The sequence below is a fragment of the Hibiscus syriacus genome, unplaced genomic scaffold (assembly GCF_006381635.1).
Source record: "Hibiscus syriacus cultivar Baekdansim isolate YM2019G1 unplaced genomic scaffold, ASM638163v2 tig00116951_pilon, whole genome shotgun sequence".
Classification (NCBI taxonomy): domain Eukaryota; kingdom Viridiplantae; phylum Streptophyta; class Magnoliopsida; order Malvales; family Malvaceae; genus Hibiscus; species Hibiscus syriacus.
The window spans coordinates 647,717-669,399 of record NW_024063482.1 but is presented as its reverse complement, the minus strand read 5'-3'; the positions used below and the strand labels follow the sequence as shown (position 1 = coordinate 669,399).

Genomic DNA, 21,683 nt, shown 5'->3' with positions numbered 1-21,683 from the left:
CGGCTGGTGCGCTCTGTTTCTTCTTCTTCCTTTTTTCAGTTGAAAAATTAAAGCCTGAATAACTTGTCTCAAGCTTAGCTGCAATCTAGAGAATGTTAAGTTGAATATATTGGACGTTGCATTTCGTTAGCCAACTTTCATATTATTTATGAGACTAATTATGTACATATATAAAGAATCTATTGAGAAACCCTAATGATAGAAGTAAATGTTGTTTTTTTGTAGTGCTTGAATTGAAATAATTATGTCTATAAAGGATATGTGCAATGCCAATAGACTAATAAAAATTTCTGAAATATTAAGAAATAAAGTACTAGTGAATATATTGAATAATGTTTACATAGAATCATTTGATATAAAAATTATGATATATTTTAATAAAAATAATCATTTTTCTTAAAATTATTTTTTCAAAGATAAACTCATCCTACTTGTGCAAACTTCATTGCTCAAACGTGAGTTACCAAAAGAAGACAAAATTCTCTTTAACTACTAGTACGACTCCAAATATTCTCAAACAATTATTAGATAAAAAATTATTGTAATTGAAACAAACATACCATAATTTAATTTTAGACCAACCAAGCAACAACTATTATGCAGTCTAAACTACAGTAGTTATAATCTGGGACTTGGTTTAATTCGCACATATGATGATTTTATAAAAGGACACTAATTTTTGTAGTTGGATTCTGGATTTGGGACTGTCAGTCCCGAAATCTGTTTAAGGGTTGCTGGTAGTTAAGGCAATCAAGCACCTTATACCAATTTATTATGACAAAAGCACAGAAACAATTAATTTGTTATCATTATTTCCCATTCATTTAAATTAACATTTAAAGGAGAAAAAAGAAAAGCAAGTTAAACGGAGGAGGAGCTGGAATCCCTGTTTTAGTTTTTCCGTCATCATTTTCAACAAAATTTGGGGCATTGTGGATCGTCAAAGCTGGAGGGGATGGCGTGATAGAGAGTACTTTCAACGTGTCAGGAAAAAACAGGAAAGGTTGGAGGGACAAATGAGAAAGGATGGTTGAAAATGAGCAAAGATCATGCAAATCCCACCCTCCAATTTTCTATTTGTTATACGATCCCAACGGTTCCGTAAGATTTATTGATGGTGTCTGACCATTCAATTTAACTATTATCTGTTACTATTAAATGATTCATTAATTTACTTTTTCCGTTGTTCCAATAACTTCTTCGATAAAAAAAAAACAAAAAAGGCTTGACTAAGTTCGTTATGGAGCAGCGGTTTCATGACAGGTGGGTGTTTTGTTTGCTAAATTACGACATCCGAAAAGATAGCAAAGGAGTTTGGGGTTGTATACTGGCCTGGAATTCGACACGTCCTCTGGGTACTGTAATAGATACAAGGCTAAAACTTGTGAATCTGGATTTTCTCCCCCCTCAACACTGTGGATTCTGATAAGAATATAGTTTAAAATTTATGTGAAATAGAGACGTTGAATACAGTTCAAAAAGAGGATTGAAAATGGTTCCATAAAACGCATTTAATTGGTGTGGAATATAGTTGTTGATGAGATTAAATGAATTATGATAACTATAGGTGGTATATCTTTTTTTGTTTTTGCTTTTGTTTGGACAGATAGTAGTAATTGGTGACAGATTAGTTGTTGGCCAGTGTTAACATATTTGATCTGTATACAGAGATAGAAAAGAAAGGGATAAGGGTTGGGTGATTATTAAGTTGTATTTCTTCTCCCGATTTTGATCTAGAGAATTTATAGCGATTCTTGAAATTGATGTCAAGTGTAAGATCATTATGGCTACTTATAAATTATATGTTAAATGAAGACAATCAATTAACAATAGATTTGATTTTAGTGAGTCACGTAACGTAAAAATGACACAAGACACATTATGGTGATAGGGGTCCTATAGCCTAGGCGTGAGCAGTGACAAATATAAATTTTTTTATTAGGTGAACCAACATAAATATAATAAAAAATTATCTAATATAATTCATACATATTTTTTAAGTTAAAAATATAATAACAGCTATATTTTTAAACGGAATCTATGAAATATATTAACTAGACGTTTAGTATCTTTTGAAGTGAGACGCACACTTTGTTGAAGAGAGGTGCACTTTTTTAAATTAAAAATTAATTTACTAATATATATATATATATATATAACTTAATGAAATAATCACAATCAAACAACATCATTAGTAAAGGGATTGTTAAGTATTTTTTGAGCTCCCAAGTTCGAGCATCATGATTGTAAGAAATTGATCGTTCAATGTTAAATGATTGAAAGTTATCTTTAAACAATTACTATCGTGTACTTACCACATATTAATAATAATAAAAAGAAACTTAATAAAATGCGTATTTAGTATTTAAACTATTATTTTTATTTTATTTTGGTACTTAAATTTTATTTTTTTTTAAATCATACATAACGTTTAATTTATGTTTTAATTTGATATCATACCGTAAAAAAATTAACAGAACTGAAAAAAATATAATAATAGATACATATAAACAAAATTCCTTATCTTAGGAAAAGTATAACGTAAAAGAAAAATAAGTGCACCTAAGATAAGATGTTCTGTAAGCTTTCCAGTAAAAAAGAAAAAAAACCTTATCTTCATATTTTGGTTTTTAATAGTAATGATAGCATTTCATCTTCTATAAAACCACATTAAGGGGGGAAAACAAAAACTATCAGCCTCTAAAAACCATAAAATCTTGTATTAATTTGCTAATCCACGGTCACCATCTTGGTTCTCTTCTATTTTCATGTGTTGGGTATGTTCTGTCCAATTTTAGATATGTTCTACTTTCTCCATGTTCTACTTTCATGTGTCGGGTATATTTGATCAATAAAAAGACTTATCTTCAACGCTAAAGTTAAGGATCTGGAAAAAAAATAACTAGTCCTTTTCTATTTTCTATTCCATACTATTACTTATCTTTTGGATTTTTGATCTACTTTATGATGTCAAGGACTGTTTTGTGTGGTCCATTTGTGACACACAAGCAAGTAGACAAAAGAAAAAAAAAGGAAAAAAATTAAACTAAGCGCTGAAAGACACCTTGTTGAAATCGCACTCAATTAGGTGTTTTGGACTCTAGCGGGACCTTTTTCAAGCATTGGTCGGAGGTCATGTTAGTGCGAGACGCTCCTTTTTTAGACATTGGTCAGAGGTCATGTTAGTGCGAGACGCTCCTTTTTTGAACATTGGTCAGAGGTCATGTTAGTGCGAGACGCTCTTTTTTTTTAACTCGGGAGATCGTGACTTTTCGAAAGACGTTAGATATTTAAAATTTGTTCTTCGGGGATTTGCTCTTTATATCTTCCGTAATTATCTGGAAGTCAGAAATTCTATGGGGCGCATGAAGGACCTTTTAAGCGGTAAAACATTGTTTTAATAGTTAGCCTTGAAATTCACTTCAATTTCAGTTTAAATTCAACTGAGTTTGTTGGGCCTTGTTAGATTGTTATTCAACTCAGGGCCGACTATTAGGGTGTGCACTCCGAGCAACCCCTCATCTTTTATAGGGATCTAAGTTTTTTTTAGTATATTTTTTATTTTATAATCGAGTCCTTTAATTTTCTTTAGTTTTATTTTTTATCTTTAAAATTAAGACCCCTAATTTTTGTAATTCTAGTTTTTATCTTTAGAATTGAGGTCTTTAATTTTTTAAATCTCACTTTTTTATATTTAATCTCACTTTTTTATATTTATAATTGATAACCCTAAGGTTTTCAATCTCACTCTGTACTTTTATAATTGAGTTTCTATGTTTTTCAATATTACTTTTTACCTTTATAATTGAGGCATTTAATTTTTCAATCTCACTTTTTACTTTTATAATTGGGGCCCCTAATTTTTTATTCTTACTTTTTTTGCTTTAAAATTAAGGCTCCTAATTTTTTTAATTTGACGTTTTACCTTTATAATTGAATTCTCTATTTTTTTCAATCATACCTTTTAACTTTATAGTTTATCCCCTAATTTAATCATTTTCCATGATTTATTAATGTAATATTAAATTAATTATTCAAAGTAATAGAATATATTTTCGTTTTATAAGGGTCTATATTTCAATTTCGGTCAAGGTCCCGAAAATATCCGAGATGGCTTTGATTCAACTGTTGAAAGTTTGTTACAAGATAGGCATATAATCTGTGTACCGAGGCCAAGTCTCATATGGGTTTATTGAATATAATCAAGTCTGTAATGAAAATCTGATTTACTTCAAAGTTCTAATCAAATCTTTTCCTGACGTATTTCTTATTCTGTTCCTTTTATTCATAGGTTCATAGGAGATTTGGATTTTCGAATGGATTAACTGCAGAATACAAGTCATTTGTTTGTATCATCACCTCCAGTCATATGTCATTCACAATAGATTGGTGTTTATTGATTCTGAATTTAGTAGTGAGCCATTCACGTCGTAGTGCAGATTCTCAGGCTAATAGAGAAGACTGTCCAGATTAATTCATTACAGGAAATTGGTGTAGCTTTCTGATAATATAGTTAACACTAAGTGGTTTCTTGATTCAGGGACTACACATCATGTGTCGAATGATCAAGCAACTATTCAGAATGGACAATGTTATACCGGAAGGGGTAAAGTTCATATAGTTGATAATTCTACTCTTGTGATTAAACATGTTGGCCAGTCTGTAATTAATTGTTTCAATAAGCTTGTATGCACTCACTATTCTCTGCATCTTAGCACATTCATGGAGAATCAAACTGTTAAGAATCTGATGAGTCCGTACTAATTCAGGAGAAGACAGTTAAGAATCTGAATCCATATATAGCAGAAAAGATAATGTTAGCCCAGAGCTTCATATCAGCTTTCACCATATTCTGGTTATTCAAGGATTACAATTTACAGTATTTCAATCTGTTTCAATAAGCACGGTCCCTTAACACTTCAAGATCCATCTCTGTAGGGTCAGTTGCCTGAATCTCGTAGTGGATACCAGCCAGTTCCCTTCTAAGCCTGCCTTTTGATGTGGCATAAGCATCTTTGCACGGATTCGAGAGGATGAAGTGCACCTGATCAACAAAACACAATGGTTAAATAAGACCAGAGATCCACCATGTTAATGCTAAGATGCAATATGAAGAGAATCAAAGGCAAAATCTACCATGCAATGAAAAAAATCTTGCTCTTCTGACAATTCTCAGATGTAACAAAATCGAAGTCATAGACAGCGTATCGGCAGTCGGTTTCGGGCAGAGATGCAGTGAAGTCATCTTAGGTCTCAGCAGGGGCACCAATTTTGTCAACCACAACCTACCTTTCTTCTCATCGATCCTAAATATCACATAGCGATGAACTTTCTTCCTTCCCAGCTCCAGAAAGGTATCCTTGGTGTGATCAGTAGCATTTGGCTGGGCACACAATCATATTTGTTATACATTCATTTCACTGATAATCTAAGTTTTATAACATATATATATAATCATTTCCCGTACAGGATTTATAATGTTTTCTTTTTAACAAAGTAGCAAAATCGGTTTGTAAAATAGAATCTTGTTCGTAGTTGGAACATAAAACAGTAGAAGAACTATCAGATTAGAACATTTTTTAAACATCTCAATAGGTTAGACAGAAAAAGAACCCACGAAACCGAAAGAAGCAAAGCAAAACATAATGAAAAATACCCGACTAAATCCTCTGAACCACATGGCAGCAGAAAGAAGTCCAGCAAAGGAGAAAAAACACCAAGGAAGGTAGAAGCAGAGGCGGAGCTTTATCAAATAGAGGGGTGGCGCTTATATTATTAATAATCTACACGGAAATGAATTGGTAGGTTCACAATAAAGAGGACATTCATCATTATTATTTTGGTTATGAATATATCCACTACTTTATTAAAAGGAAGTGAAAAATTTAACGCCGCCTTTGGATTATTTCATATTAATTATATAAAATAAATATATATTATTTAATAAATTAAGAAAAGGCATTATTTTTTTAGGGAAGTATAAAATATTAGTTACTAAAGTTATAATTAAAATAATGAAAATGTCAAAGGAATCTTCTGAAAATGAAAATACGAAGAGAAAACAAAAACATGGAAAAAGTGGGGTTGCTGGGCGCTGCGTTTGATTAATGGAATTTGCATGCTTTGGCTGACTCAAAACGATGGAATCTCCAAAAGAGAAAAAGCAATCTTCATTTACTTTACCTTTCAAACCAAACAAAACAGGCAAATCTCTGCCGTCCATTAAAGCATCCACCATTCAGTAATCTCCTTCTACTACGTCTCTAGTCGCCGCATATACCTATTTTATAGGGTAAATTACATAAATGGTCACTAATGTTTAAATAATTTTTTCTCACTGAAGTTTCAAAAGTAACATATTGGTCATTAATATTTAGGGGTGTAAATGAACCGAGCTTGAACGAACAAGGTTATGCTTGTGTTCGTTTGTTTATTTTTGAAGGTGTTCATGTTCGATTTGTGTTCGTTTAATTTTTTAATATCGTGTTCATGTTCGTTTATTTATCTTCGAATGTGTTCGTGTTTGTTTATTTATTGTTCGCAAACGTGTTCGTTTATATGTTCACGAACTTGTTCATTTAATGTTCATTTAATGTTCATTTAGTGTTCACGAGCATGTTCGTTTAACATTCGTTTAGTTTTCGTTTATCATTCGTTTATATGTTCAATTATGCATGTCGCCGCCGTTTTTCGGGTGGGCCCGAAATTGGGTTTCGACTTGAATAAGTGGGTTAGAGTCGCCACCGATTATTTTAAAAACATTTAGGTGGATCAGACCATTCAGTAATCTCATTCTACTACGTCTCTAGTCGCCGCATATACTTATTTTATAGGGTAAATTACATAAATAGTCACTAATGTTTAAATAATTTTTTCCCACTAAAGTTTCAAAAGTAACATATTGGTCATTAATATTTAGGGGTGTAAATGAACCGAGCTTGAACTTGCCGAGCTTGAACGAACAATGTTATGTTCGTGTTCGTTTGTTTATTTTTGAAGGTGTTCATGTTCGATTTGTGTTCGTTTAATTTTTAAATATCGTGTTTATGTTCGTTTATTTATCTTCGAATGTGTTCGTGTTTGTTTATTTATTGTTCGCAAACGTGTTCGTTTATATATTCACGAACTTGTTCATTTAATGTTCATAAACATGTTCATTTAGTGTTCACGAGTATATTCGTTTAACATTCGTTTAGTGTTCGATTATCATTCGTTTATATGTTCAATTATGCTTGTCGCCGCCGTTTTTTCAAGTGGGCCCAAAATTGGGCTTTAACTTGATTAAGTGGGTTAGAGTCACCACCGATAATTTTAAAACATTTAGGTGGATCGGACACCATCTTACCTGACCTGTGTTTTACCAGAAATATTTCGGATTCGGGAGCCGGTTACAGTCAAGGAAGGAGTAACACCCTTGTACTGCCCTTTCGGTACCAATTAATTTGTCGGTTGTCTTTAATTGCAAAAATTTAAATTTAAATTAAAAATTCAATTCGAATTAGTTACCTTTGATCGATTGAAAGTATCCCTAAAAAGTCAAAAATGTAAGATTGTAAAAATAAAAATAAAAAAGGAAAAAGGAAAAAAAATATTAATATAATAATAGTAATAAGATAAATGAGAAAAAAGGATAAATAAATAAAATTGAGTAAAAGTAATAGAATAAAAAATAATGAAATAAAAATAATAGTAATAATAATAATAATAATAACAGGGTTAAATATTGAAAAAAATGTTAAGAAGATTAATATTAAAAAAAACCAAAAGGAAGAAAAAATATAATAAATTAAATAAATAAATAAATAAAAGGACCAAATTGAATGAAATTGGACTTTATGGACTAAAATTAATGCTAAAAATGAACTGTAAGGGAAAAACAAAAATTAGAGGGTTAATTCGCAAAATATAAAAAGTATAAATAAGGATTAAATTGAATAAATTGAAAATTAATAAGCTAAATTACAAACGGTGACCGAATTGCAATGCGCTTCAAACTTACAGGGACGACAGAAAGGATTTAAAAATCCTCTATTTGCACAATGGTCCTCGGTATATAAATACCCAAAAAACTCTCTTTCATTTCATTTTCCACATTTCCCACAAAACTCATCTTCCCCAACACTCCAAATTCTCTCAACTCTCACTCAACCGGTCGAAGGTCGGCCACAACCCGGTTCCTCTAAATGTTCTCCTCTACACCCTAAATGCAAATCTGAAGCCCGATTCCTCTAAAAAAACCCCAAATGTCATAGATCTAAGGTAAAAGTTTCGGCTTTTACCCTTTTTCGTTGGTGACCCTTCGTTTTTCGATGACCGTCGGTTTGGTAGCTTCTTGTCTTGCTCGACTCTCGATTTTTTGCGTATTTCTTTGCTTGGTGTTGTGGTTTACTGTTATGGTTTTGCTATTGTGGTTCTCGTTTTTCCTCCCTTAGTTGTTTGATGTTTTTGTTATGTGTGTGCTCTCGATATTCCCCGTTGTTATTTTCTGTGGCTCGATGTGGTTTTGTGTTCTTGTTGTGTGTGGTTACCCCGATCTATTCGATCCTTGGTTCCTGGCCCGTAGTTGTGCTTCCACCGTGGATTTTATAGCCTCGGTTTTGGCTATTTTGAGCCCCGATGATCTCGGAGTCGTGGGTTGTTAGTAGACCGAACATCCCAGGATGGTTCAGTCCCGAGGATCTCGGCCGGCCGTTTCCGTGTTGGCTGGCGCGTGGTCCTCACGTTAAACAAACCCTAACTCTCTTACAATATTGGCAATTGATCTCCATCTCGATCTAACGACCCCTTGTTGTGTGGCGCTAGGCTCAAACGTAAAACCCTAATCTGGGTGAGCTTGCTAAGTCATGCTTGTCTACCCGGTTGGGCAACCCATACCCTTGCTGGACCTGGAGTTGGACTTATTGGACCCTGGACCAAAAAAATAAAAATAAAATGAATTTAATAAAATAAATAAATAATAATAATAATAAAATAGATTTTAAAACCATATATTATATATAATTTTAAAAAGTTTTCAAAACTATATTTTATATAGTTTTCAAAATGTTTTTTAAAAATTATATAATATATACTTTCAAAATGTTTTTAAAAACTATATATTATACAAGTTTTCAAAATGTTTTAAAAAACTATATATTATATAAGTTTTCAAAATGTTTTAAAATAACTATATATTATATAAGTTTTCAAAATGTTTATTAAAAACTATATATTATATAAGTTTTTAAATTGTTTTAAAAACTATATATTATTTTTTAAATGTTTTCAAAAACTATATATATATATTCAAAAATCATTTTCAAAGCTATATAATATATATATTCAAAAATCATTTTCAAAACTATATAATATATATTTTAAAACTGATTTTTTTAAATAATATATTATATGTTTTCAAAAACCGTTTTCTAAAAATTATATATGATAGTTTTAAAAAATATTTTCAAATATTATTTAATAAAATGAAAAAGTAATAAAAATAAAAATCCGGACGAAAAGGAGTGTCTACAATGTCAATGGTACTTAAACTCCTTAAAATTCACAGTTTAAAATTTAACTTTTACCACGTGTTCAATTTAGTCCATACATTCACCAATATTTAAAATATAAAAAAAAGGAAAAGGAGAACCAGGTAAACAATCTTGTTCATGAACATAAATGAACGAGTTGATAAACGAGTTTGTTCTTGAACATAAATGAACCAAACACATATGTTCATGTTAGTCCATTTATTAAATTAACAGAATTTTTTTTGTTCATACACATTTATTTAACCTAACAAACGAACGTTATACGAACGGTTCATGAATAGTTCACTGAACGCTCTATTCATTTACACCTTTATTAATATTATCAATTTGTAACAAAATATTCATTCTCCGTTAACAGTTGTTACTGGGGTAACAAAATGCTGTTGTGGCACGCTGTATCAATCGCTACCTTTGCAAATGCTCCGACTGACAGGCCCTTATGTCCAAATACAAATGGTCAAATAATCTTTTTACCTTTGCTATGTTCTTTTCACTTCCTTTTTAAACTCAAATCTCCCGCTGCTCCCTTTTCTGTCTTTGAATTTCATCATCATTATCAAGAAACAAGGTCTTTTATGAAACTGAACGAATAACATATGGAAGAAACATGAGAGCACGATGGCAGCAGGAAATGCAATATAACCATGGCTGCTAAAGACGGGTGACTATTTTATTACAAATCAATAATGTTAGTGGCTAATATATTAATTTTGAAACTTAAATGATTTAAAGAAAAATTACTCAAACATTAGTGATCATTTATGTAGTTTACACAATTTTATAATTGAAAGTGAAAAATACTAATTCCATGCAAACTCGACCCAATGATTCGGTTCTGCCAAGTCCGGTCCATGTAGAACCGCTACATTATGGGTCGATAGCACTTGTTTGAGATGCAGCTGAGGGCCATAGCCAGTGTGAAAATGAAGACCATGAATGTCTCAGCTGCTTAGTATCTCCACTTCAATTTCTTTTGTTTATATATTCCCAGTTTCTGCAGTGTCAATGTTACTGCTCCAAGTGCTTTTGAGCTGCAATGCCCAAAAGTTAAAGTCTTACACCTTAATATATGTTGGTAGATGAGAATGAACAACACAATTCAAAACATCCTTCGTACAAACATCAACTCAACACATTGATTGATCGACTTGTTTAAGATTTTGTTCATGACGTTACATGTACTATGTACTCGTCTTATTCATTCAAATATTATATATAGTTGTCTTCATCGGGTTATGTTAGAGGGAGATTCACTATCAATTATTTCAAAGCTCAAATCAACTCAAGATGACAGTTGAGTGGTTAGTGTCAACATTTGGGATGCAAAAGATTTAGGTTCCAAATTCACGGATTGCTCTTTCCACTATGTCCCTAGAAATGAAATGTAGTGGCCCATGCTCTAGCGAAGGAAAGGTTGCTTCTTACCGGAGATTATATTTGGGTTGAAAAAGCACCACATGGAGTGGAATCTCCGGTTGCCGAAGACAGAAGATGGATCTATCCACCGTAGTTCTGGCCGCCGTCAACATTGTCTTGTTCGAAAGGTTGGTCTTCCTGTTTCTGCTGTTATTGACCGGACCCTTTTCGTTTTGTTCCCCTCCTAGCTTGGCTCTACATCGTCTCTCGATTTCCTATCACTTCCCATAATGATTTTTGAGAGTTTGGTATGTTTCCCGTTCGTCTTTTCCCCCCCTTTTGTACTTGGATATTACTCCGCATAATAATATGTCAGCTGGCACTTTGTTCAGAAAAAAACATTATATATATTTTTATTGGATAAAGTATATAAATGATCTCTGACTTTAGGGTGTTGTTTTGTTGAGTCTAATGATTATTAAAAGTTATAAAATAATCTCTCAATTATAGAGTGATGCTTTGTTGAGTCTCTCAACAATTAAAAGTTACATAATGGTCAATCGACTATTTATATGTTCTAAACTCGTCATTTTCTATTAAAAGATTAGTTGTCTGAATTGGATGTTAACAAGTTGAATGAGATATGATAAAATCGGATCTAGAATTGTTTGAGTTGTATTTTGTGAATTAACTCTCTATTTATATTATGTCATTAAGTCAATGTTTGAAACATTATGCTGTCAAGCTAGTGCTTAATAGCAACAATGATTCCATTAGACATCATTAAAATATAATTTTATCATATCCCAATCTACATGTTAATGTTCAGTACTCGGAAGACAATCAATTTTTTAATAGAAAATAACTAGATTGAAACATATGAATAATTGGGTAACCATTTTGTAACTTTTAATAATTGAGAGGCTTAACAAAACAACATCCCATAATCAAGGGATCATCTTATAATTTTTAATAGTCAATGGACTCAACAAAATAACACACTATAATCGGGACCATTTATATATTTTACCCATTTTTGTTCTAAAATGTCATATTATGCAAGTTTACCGACGTTGACTATATATAAATCTGGCAAGAAAATGATGCGGTAATCAAGGTTGGCCATTCCCCTTTTAGGCAAGACCCAATAGCCAAATGCATTTTGTGTTCTACGTGGTTGCCATTCCCGCCGCCGTTTCACTGGTCAGATTCAATATCTCGGAGTGTATGACCTGAATCTGGCTCAAGAAGAAGGAACAAAAGAATCATACCTTTAATTTCGAAAACTAAATATAGTTTTTGATTAAATCATAAATAAATAATTAAAATCCATTTAATAGGGTTTGTTACGAATTTTAAGCAGGTGACAGTATGACTGAAACAACATCCATAAGTTAATCAATTACTAATTTTGGCACATAAATCCCTTTAAATATGCCCTAAAATGAAATATATTTCGTCAAAACTTCACATTCATAAAGCTGCCACTCCACTACACTCATTTTAGAGTAAAACCGCTAATCCACAAATGGCGTCCATGGCTGCAATGTCCGCTACGATACCGATCAACGGTTCTTCCGTTTCATGGAGCCACCCTACATCTACTGCTCCGAATAACTTGTCGTTCTCGACTTCCGCTCTTTTCGGTGACAAGTTTGATTTCAGAAACGTCACAACTTCCTACCAAACAAAACGGACTCCGTTTACCATCTCGCCAAAAGCCGTTTCGGATTCCAGGAACTCCTATGCATGCCTTGAACCGGACACTAGTCGAGTAACTTTTCGTTTGTTTTTCTGATCTGCCGATTGACGTTTTTCTGTTTATTATTGTTGTTTTATGAAAGTTTGGAAAATTCTGATTGTTTGGCAGAGTGTTTTGGGGATTATATTAGGAGGCGGAGCAGGGACAAGGCTTTACCCATTGACAAAGAAGAGAGCAAAGCCAGCCGTTCCGTTAGGAGCAAATTATAGGCTAATTGATATTCCTGTTAGCAACTGCTTGAACAGTAACATATCCAAAATCTACGTTTTAACTCAGTTCAATTCAGCTTCCCTAAACCGGCATCTTTCCCGGGCATACGCGAGCAACATGGGAGGTTACAAGAAGGAAGGGTTTGTTGAAGTTCTTGCTGCTCAGCAGAGTCCTGAAAACCCAAACTGGTTCCAGGTTAGCTATTACTAGAATTGATTCTATTGTTTATGAATTATATATTTATATAAAAAAAACGAGTGTACAGGGGACAGCAGATGCTGTGAGACAATATTTGTGGCTGTTTGAGGAGCATAATATTATGGAATTCTTGGTTCTTGCTGGGGACCACTTATATAGAATGGATTATGAAAGGTTCATTCTGGCACATAGAGAGACTAGTGCGGATATTACTGTGGCCGCGTTTCCAATGGATGAGAAACGGGCCACTGCGTTTGGTTTGATGAAGATTGATGAAGAAGGGCGTGTAATTGAGTTCTCTGAGAAACCTAAAGGGGACCAGCTGAAAGCGATGCAGGTAGAATGATGAGATTTTCACATGATCAGTATCCAGGGTTATTATGATCTTTGCTTTTGGTTTTAATTTTTGATGGTGTTGTGTTTAGGTTGACACGACAATTTTAGGACTTGATGATAAGAAAGCAAAAGAAATGCCTTTCATTGCTAGTATGGGCATATATGTTGTGAGTAAAAACGTGATGTTGGATCTTCTTTCAAATAAGTTTCCAGGCGCCAATGATTTTGGAAGTGAAGTCATTCCAGGTGCTACTTCCATTGGGATGAGGGTAAGCATTCACTTCATGCATGCATGCATGGCTGTTTCCTTTATCATTCTGAATTACTCCTTGTATTATGTAATTGAGGAGCTGACCTTTGAAATCATTTGTGAATACATGTAGGTACAAGCTTACTTGTATGAGGGCTACTGGGAGGACATCGGTACGATAGAGGCATTTTACAATGCAAATCTGGGAATCACCAAAAAGCCAGTGCCAGATTTTAGGTATTTTAATGGATTCCTCACTACATTATCATTTTACCAGCTTGGCGGAATAACTTAGATACTTGTATTGTTCCCAGTTTCTATGACCGTTCATCTCCAATCTACACACAGCCTCGTTATTTGCCTCCATCCAAAATGCTGGATGCTGATGTTACAGACAGTGTTATCGGTGAGGGCTGTGTTATTAAGGTTTGTTCCTTGAGGATAATCTGCTTAGTTTTTTCACTTGGCATATGGTTTAAAATGGAAATTTGACTACGTACTTGGTTGATGACAGAACTGCAGAATTCACCATTCTGTTGTTGGTCTTCGATCTTGTATTTCAGAGGGTGCAATCATAGAGGATACCTTACTGATGGGAGCAGATTATTACGAGGTACTATAGTATACCCTCAGTTTTTTAGTTTTACATTTTTCATTGGTAATAATCCGTATTAATCTCGTCAGTGTCTTCTTCCTGCAGACTGAGGCTGACAGAAAGTTTTTAGCTGAAAAGGGGAGCGTTCCAATTGGTATAGGGAAGAATTCGCACATCAAGAGAGCTATTATCGACAAGAATGCTCGAATTGGAGACGATGTAAAGGTTTGTGTTTATTTATTTTTCCTTTCTATTCCATTAATTCAACCCATCTCCTTGGGAAAAGAGATGAATGGTGGGTGCAATTTCAGATCATTAACAGCGATAATGTGCTAGAAGCTTCAAAGGAAACGGATGGATACTTCATAAAGAGTGGTATTGTAACGATAGTAAAGGATGCCTTGATTCCTAGTGGAACTCTAATTTGAGGGTTTTGGTTGCTTAGAGAAGCCATTTTAAACACACTCCACTCCAATCATTTATGAACAAGAGATGACAAATTGAACATTCTGTATCTGATCAGATTTACTACAAATTGCGGATTATCAAGGGTTTAGGATAACAAAAGTTTCAACCTTATGCTAATTTGGTAGATGTATTATTTATATTTTAATGCATGAATTAATTTATTTTTGTAATTTTTAATTTGTCGTATAGTTTAGTTTGAATAAAGTGAAGAAATAAATATTATTTATTGTGAATCAATCATATTTTTTACTTATATTTCTAGTAGAGTTAATTGTAGAACATATTCTTAAACTATGATCCTATCTTCAATTGATCCTTAAATTTTAAAATATTTTATATCATTCCTCAAATTATATTCTTATTCTTAATTGTTTTTTAATTTTTAAAACATCCTATATCAGACTTCAAACTATCAATATCATTTTATTTTGATCATTCCTCAAATGAATGTAAATCATGCCCCAAAATAGTTGAATTGGTTTCAACTGTTAAAATTCTCGTAAATGAAAAGTAATATAAGATGGTCATACAATAAAAATGAGTGTTCCTAAAGAGACTCAAGACATAACTAATAATACAACTCTAGAAGAGTTTTAGATACATGAAAAAATGAAAATGAATATAATGAAGAGATCTCCATAAGTTATGCCACTACGAGAAACTAATGTAACCAAAATATAAAAATCGTCGATAATGATTTACAAACAATATTTCTATGGAAGTAAAAAAATAAAATGAGGATCTTAATTTGAAATCTATCTAGGAGTATTGATGTGAAAATAATTGGCTAAAATGGAAAGACATTATTTAAGTGAAGTTAAATCAATTTCGAAAATATGTATAAGTAGTCTAAACACCTAAAGATGTAATACAAGTGTATAAATGATTTGGGGAAATAATTATTATGCATGAGATTTTCAAACACTATTTTTAAAAATATGATGCAAGTGCATCATATTTTGTTTCTAGCTATAGATTGGGTACTTAAATATGAATTTTTGTGAAAAAAATTATTATAAAAATAATGTGGAAATAATTATTATATATGATATTTTCAAACATTATTTGATGTCTATACAAATATTGTGGAAATAATTATTATACACGAGATAAGCCGAGAAAGTATTTAGACCTAGCATATCCAGAAGATATGTGATTCGGTTCCACATGATAAGATGTCAACTATCTTGTACAAAGACAATGCAAAATGTGCTCAACTGAAAAGATGATACATTAAAGGAAACATATTTTTCTAAAGTTTTCTCCTTCATGATCATCACAAGAATAATAATATAAATATTCGACTAATCCGTTCAAGTGATTTTTTAAAAGATCTATTCATCAGTGTATTGTTTACTTGAAGATTTGAAGATTGTATTCAAGGTTGAATTGTAATACTAAAAAATCTTATGCGATATTGTCATGAGGGGAAGTAAATACGCGTTGTACTATTTTTTCCTTAATCAAGGTTTTGTCACACTAAGCATTCTTGGTAAGATTTTTTTTAATGAGGCAACATGTTATGTGTATTAAAGATGTGTGTACTCTTTTTCCTTAATTAATTTTTTTCTCACGAGATTTTTATCATAGTAAGGTTTTCATCTCCGTTGCAACTCCATGTTACACTTACATTGATAGCATGTTAAAAATATAGTTTGATATAATATATAAATTATTTATATATCTTAGATTTTTTTTCTTTGTATTTTATATTGATAATATATTTTTGTCCCATAGAATTTTATAAGTCCACCTCTCATAAAATTTTAGAAGTTCGCCTCCTCTAACAAAAAAAATCTTGTGTTCATCCATGCTTAAAGATACTAATCATGTTAATATTCAATTGTTTATATTTATATTTTTATATGAATGTTTTGAAAAAAAAATCTGATGGAGTATGAATGTGAAGCTTTATCGTCAAAAAAGTGTTTTGGTGGTTGTGTTGACAAAGGAAGAAGGTGAAGGTGACGAGAAAGATGACGATGATCATGTTAAAGAGGGAAGCGAAGAGGGAGATAATGTCAAAATGCATTTGACTATTGGGTCTTGCCTAAAAGGGGAATGACCAACCTTGATTATCAGATCATTTTCTTGCCAGAGTTATATATAGTCAACGTGGCTAAGCTTGCATAATTTGATATATAAATATATAATCAAGTTTTAGAATAATATATATATATATATTATTTGGATGAAGAAGACAAGTATATAGTACTTGTAAGGTCCTGAACAAAATCTTAAACAAGTCGACCAATCAATGTGTTGAGTTGATGTCTGTATGAAGGATGTTTGGAATTGAGTTGTACATTCTCAGCGACCAACATATATTAAGGTGTAAGGCTCTGACGTTTGGGCATTACAGCTCATTAAATTCACAAAATAATATAAACAAAAGAATTGAAGTGGAGATGTTAAGCAGCCGGACATAAATGAAAGCGACATTCATGGTCTTCATTCTCACACTGGCCATGGCACTCAGCTGCATCTCACGCAACTGCTAAGCTAACCCATTTATCCATGACTTCACATATTTTTTTAGAGGATAAACTACATCCGATATCTTTAAATTTGAGGCTTTATAATGTTTTTACCATTAAAATTTTTATTGTTTGAATTATTGCACTAAATTTTGGTTCTAACTTTAATTATATAACCATTAAATTTTAACGTCACAATGATATTGATGAATCTTTTAGTCACTATGATGACACAAACAAAATGGTGTCATTTTGCCGCAACTATTGATGCCCAAACGACTTCGTTTTCTACATTGAACTTTAGGGGAGTATCTAATAAAAAAAAACTTTAGAAAAAAACTTTAGGGGCGTATCGATTTTGTCATTAAACTTTAAAAATGTCTAGGCACTAGTCTTTTTCAACTGCCGTTTGCAGTCAATCATCTCATGTCACTGATTGTCTTTTTGCAATAAGATTGGTATCAAAATTTTCACATTTCACTCATATTTCTTCTCATATGATTGGTTTTTCGCGAAACTCACTAAAAAATTACCGAAATTCATCAAAAGATTCGATGTGCTAATACTCTGATATTCTCTTATGACCATTCAATGAGACTAATTTTGGGATATATTGTTCATCTTCTTGAAATATCGCCTCTCACTGTTTGGATTTTCGGGCAAACTGTAATCCCCTCAGACCGATGCGGGTAACCCGATCCAATCTGGAGTGTCACATTAGGGCCACCGGAGCGACCCACTGTAAAAATAGCGAAAAATTTAAAACTTTTCTTAAAACATGTAACGTATAAAATCATTTATTAGTATTCAAAAATAAAACAGATTTTCAGACTCCTATATAAAACAAAATACAATTACATGCCCCCTAATCACATGTATCATACTCTGAAAACAACGCCGGAAGAACTCCCTTACTGATGTCGATAGCTGCACTGGTACAATTCTTTTAACCTGCATTGTTGAGTAATAGAGTGGGCTTCGGAAAGCTCAGTAATACAGAACTACCAGATGATGCTACTTGACATGTAGATAAATGGAAAGCCATATAATTTCCTTATTGAATCATACGTATACCAGTTTGCGGAATAATTTGGGGTTCCCTTAGAAGTTCATCGAGTAGAAGCCATGAATCTCAGTTCATAAGAAACCTTTCAAAGTATGACATTTTCATGAGATCGAATAGGATGTCTAGTGTGTTCCAACAGTATAATAAAATCATAATAGGTACACTTATCAAATGATAGTTCAGTAAATCTCATAAAATCATAATGAAATTTAACTTTTGAAACTTGTAGTTTAAACCATTCTCTTGTACACCATTCGCAGTTCCTAGAACTGCGTCCATAGGGCTTACCTTAAGCACACAGCGAAAAGGAAGCCAACCTAAGGATAGGCTTTGGGGCCTGTATCCTTAAGTCCGTAAGTCCATAGGGCTTACCCTAAGCACACAGCAAAAGGGAGCCAACCTAATGGAACATCTTGGGGCCCGTGAGCCTACCCAAGAGTCACATTAAGTCCGTCAAAGTTTTCCAGCTTGATCAGAGCTGTACTTTATAAATCCGTATCAAAAATACAATTGCACCGTGACATAAATTCCATAAATCCATATATATGGTAATCAAATACCAGTTCAAACCAAAAATTAGATAGTCGTCTTAATCCATAAAACATCACAATAAATTGGTGCATCAATAAAACAGGAGCCATAGAATTCAGTGTACCACATTTTAAAATAAATAAAATAGTTTAGTAATAAATAGGGAACACACTAGAGAATCCAAGTATTTTCAGAGGCCATTGTAGTTATCATTATAGATAACATGAAACTTATGAAATTTGATCGAATTTCAGGAACAAGGTCCTATTGAGGAGAATCGATTACTAACTGATCTAGCCAGACATTTAAGGTTGATATATTAGAATCCCACTATATTTTCGTGTGCATTAGGAAAACGTTCAGGAACCTTTATACATAATAATTCTAAATTCAGATTTACTGCGAGTGATTCCATTACCCAAACAATCAGGGGGTATTCAGGAATATACTTTGAATTCATAGGATTTTCAGCCCAATTGAACCAAATGAGGTATTCAGAATCTTTTCCTTCTGCGTTACTTGCTTTTTCAAACATGACCGAAGTGATTTTAGATGAAATATAGAATCGAAGATTCAAGTCATTTACAATCTACGACTATCGATCATATTATCAAACAACTCGAGTTACACAACTCCCAAACTGATGCATGTCAACAAGTCAATTCATTATCCTTCCAGTGTATTCACTCTTTAATACCATAATGCAGATCCATAGATCATCCCCATAATCATCACTGAATAAATCATCCAACGGTCTTTATTTCATTTCCACGTTTCAACAATATCAGGAAATACTGACGTACTTGATCCATGTCTCATAACCCATAAGGACAATTCATCATGTAAGTTCAATAGTGTTTCCAAACTCATCCAATCACCTATTTAATCCTCAGTCATTGATGTTACTTAGTTCGTTTAGTAAGCAAGTATATCCCGATTACTTTAAAATTTTCCGGAATAATTCAGACGTTTCTGAATTTCAAATACACGTTGTACTTCATTTCAGTTCAATTTATTCATATAATAAAGTCATTATGGTATTCGTGGTTGATTTGACTCACGAATACCCACTTATTAGTACTGTATGCGCTCTAGAGTTGAGCTGAGCCAAGTACTTCTAGAATTATCATCGATCCAAATTTGAGAAGATGAACAAACATTCAAGTGGTACTTATATCATTCAGGTAATGATATAGCACTAACGTTGGTTGATCACTTAAGCTACGTTCCATAACTTTTAAGAGCAGTAAAACATCCATGTTTATTTGGATTCCTTAATTAATCCAAGACATTTACTTATTCTAGGCCAATAAGGTATTTTGGTCATTTTAGTGCTCAATATTTTTCTATTCATTTCAAAGCTTGAGTATATATATTCATTCATGAGCATTGTGACATTCTTGAGTCATTTCCATTCCAAGGGTATTTTGGTCAATTTACAAATCTAGAATATTTTAATCATTTCCTTCCGTTCGGTCTTATTATTTAATTCAAACTTATCATTTATGTCAGTCCCTTTGAACTATTCTGACAAAATATCACCATCGATAAGTTATTATTCTTCACGTACTTACTCAAGTCGGAGATTTCCAAGTTAAATGCCTTCTCAGATGTTACTAACGGATTCCATACAAAAATAGGATATCAACAATCAAATTAGTAATTTATCGGTTTAAAAACAAATTCTCATTTTACTTCCTCATTTAGAGTCAACTTGGACTATTTTTACCTCTCAAGGGCATTTTCGTAATTTCTTAATCAGATAATTTTGGTATTAACTCTTAACGAAAATAATTATACTTTAGAGATCCAATGATTAATTGCTTTCCCGAACATTCTTTGATCTCGAAATGATTCATTCACAAACTCTCCTAGGATTAAAACCGGTTATCCATAATTTCCAAATAAAACTAACATTTCTTATGCACATCAGTAGTTATATCAGATCAACATGTCTTTTCAGAGTTATTAACCAACTTCCAGGGACAATTCTTGTCATCCTACAATATAAGGGTATTTTCGTAATTTTACCCCACCAGAATATTCTCATAATTTCCCATCCAAGTACTTTTAACATTTAACCTTTGATGATATAAAATATAATTTACAAATCCATGTCTGATTTCTTTATCACTAATAACAAACTTGTAATTTAATTCTAACAATCTTTCAATCTCTTATATTAGTCATTCGATCCATATTCAGTTACCAAATTTCTACCACATTCATATCGAGTGTATAAATTAACCAACTCCACAAAAGTGACCAATATTATCTTATTCATGCATTTACAAATATTAACATGTTCCATAAAGCATAAAGAGGTAGTAAAGTATTACATCGATTTACGTGCAATACTGATCGACCATAAAAATTCCATTCGAACGCCATAGCCAGTGTGAAAATGAAGACCATGAATGTCTCAGCTGCTTAGTATCTCCACTTCAATTTCTTTTGTTTATATATTCCCAGTTTCTGCAGTGTCAATGTTACTGCTCCAAGTGCTTTTGAGCTGCAATGCCCAAAAGTTAAGTCTTACACCTTAATATATGTTGGTAGATGAGAATGAACAACACAATTCAAAACATCCTTCGTACAAACATCAACTCAACACATTGATTGATAGACTTGTTTAAGATTTTGTTCATGACGTTACATGTACTATGTACTCGTCTTACTCATTCAAATATTATATATAGTTGTCTTCATCGGGTTATGTTAGAGGGAGATTCACTATCAATTATTTCAAAGCTCAAATCAACTCAAGATGACAGTTGAGTGATTAGTGTCAACATTTGTGATGCAAAAGATTTAGGTTCCAAATTCACGGATTGCTCTTTCCACTATGTCCCTAGAAATGAAATGTAGTGGCCCATGCTCTAGCGAAGGAAAGGTTGCTTCTTA

The 21,683-nt window shown here is 32.6% G+C and overlaps 1 protein-coding gene and 1 pseudogene across 1 annotated transcript; one reads left to right on the top strand and one right to left on the bottom strand.

Moving 5' to 3' along the window:
* Nucleotides 1-4,807: 4,807 nt before the first annotated feature.
* LOC120188665 lies at nt 4,808-5,798 on the bottom strand (annotated as a pseudogene).
* Nucleotides 5,799-12,414: 6,616 nt separating this feature from the next.
* LOC120188523 (glucose-1-phosphate adenylyltransferase small subunit, chloroplastic/amyloplastic-like) lies at nt 12,415-14,665 on the top strand. Its single transcript, XM_039191931.1, has 9 exons — nt 12,415-12,660; nt 12,757-13,053; nt 13,124-13,393; nt 13,482-13,661; nt 13,776-13,879; nt 13,957-14,068; nt 14,157-14,255; nt 14,343-14,462; nt 14,549-14,665. The coding sequence occupies exons 1-9, from the start codon at nt 12,415-12,417 to the stop codon at nt 14,663-14,665; spliced, it is 1,545 nt and encodes a 514-aa protein (XP_039047862.1).
* Nucleotides 14,666-21,683: the final 7,018 nt, after the last annotated feature.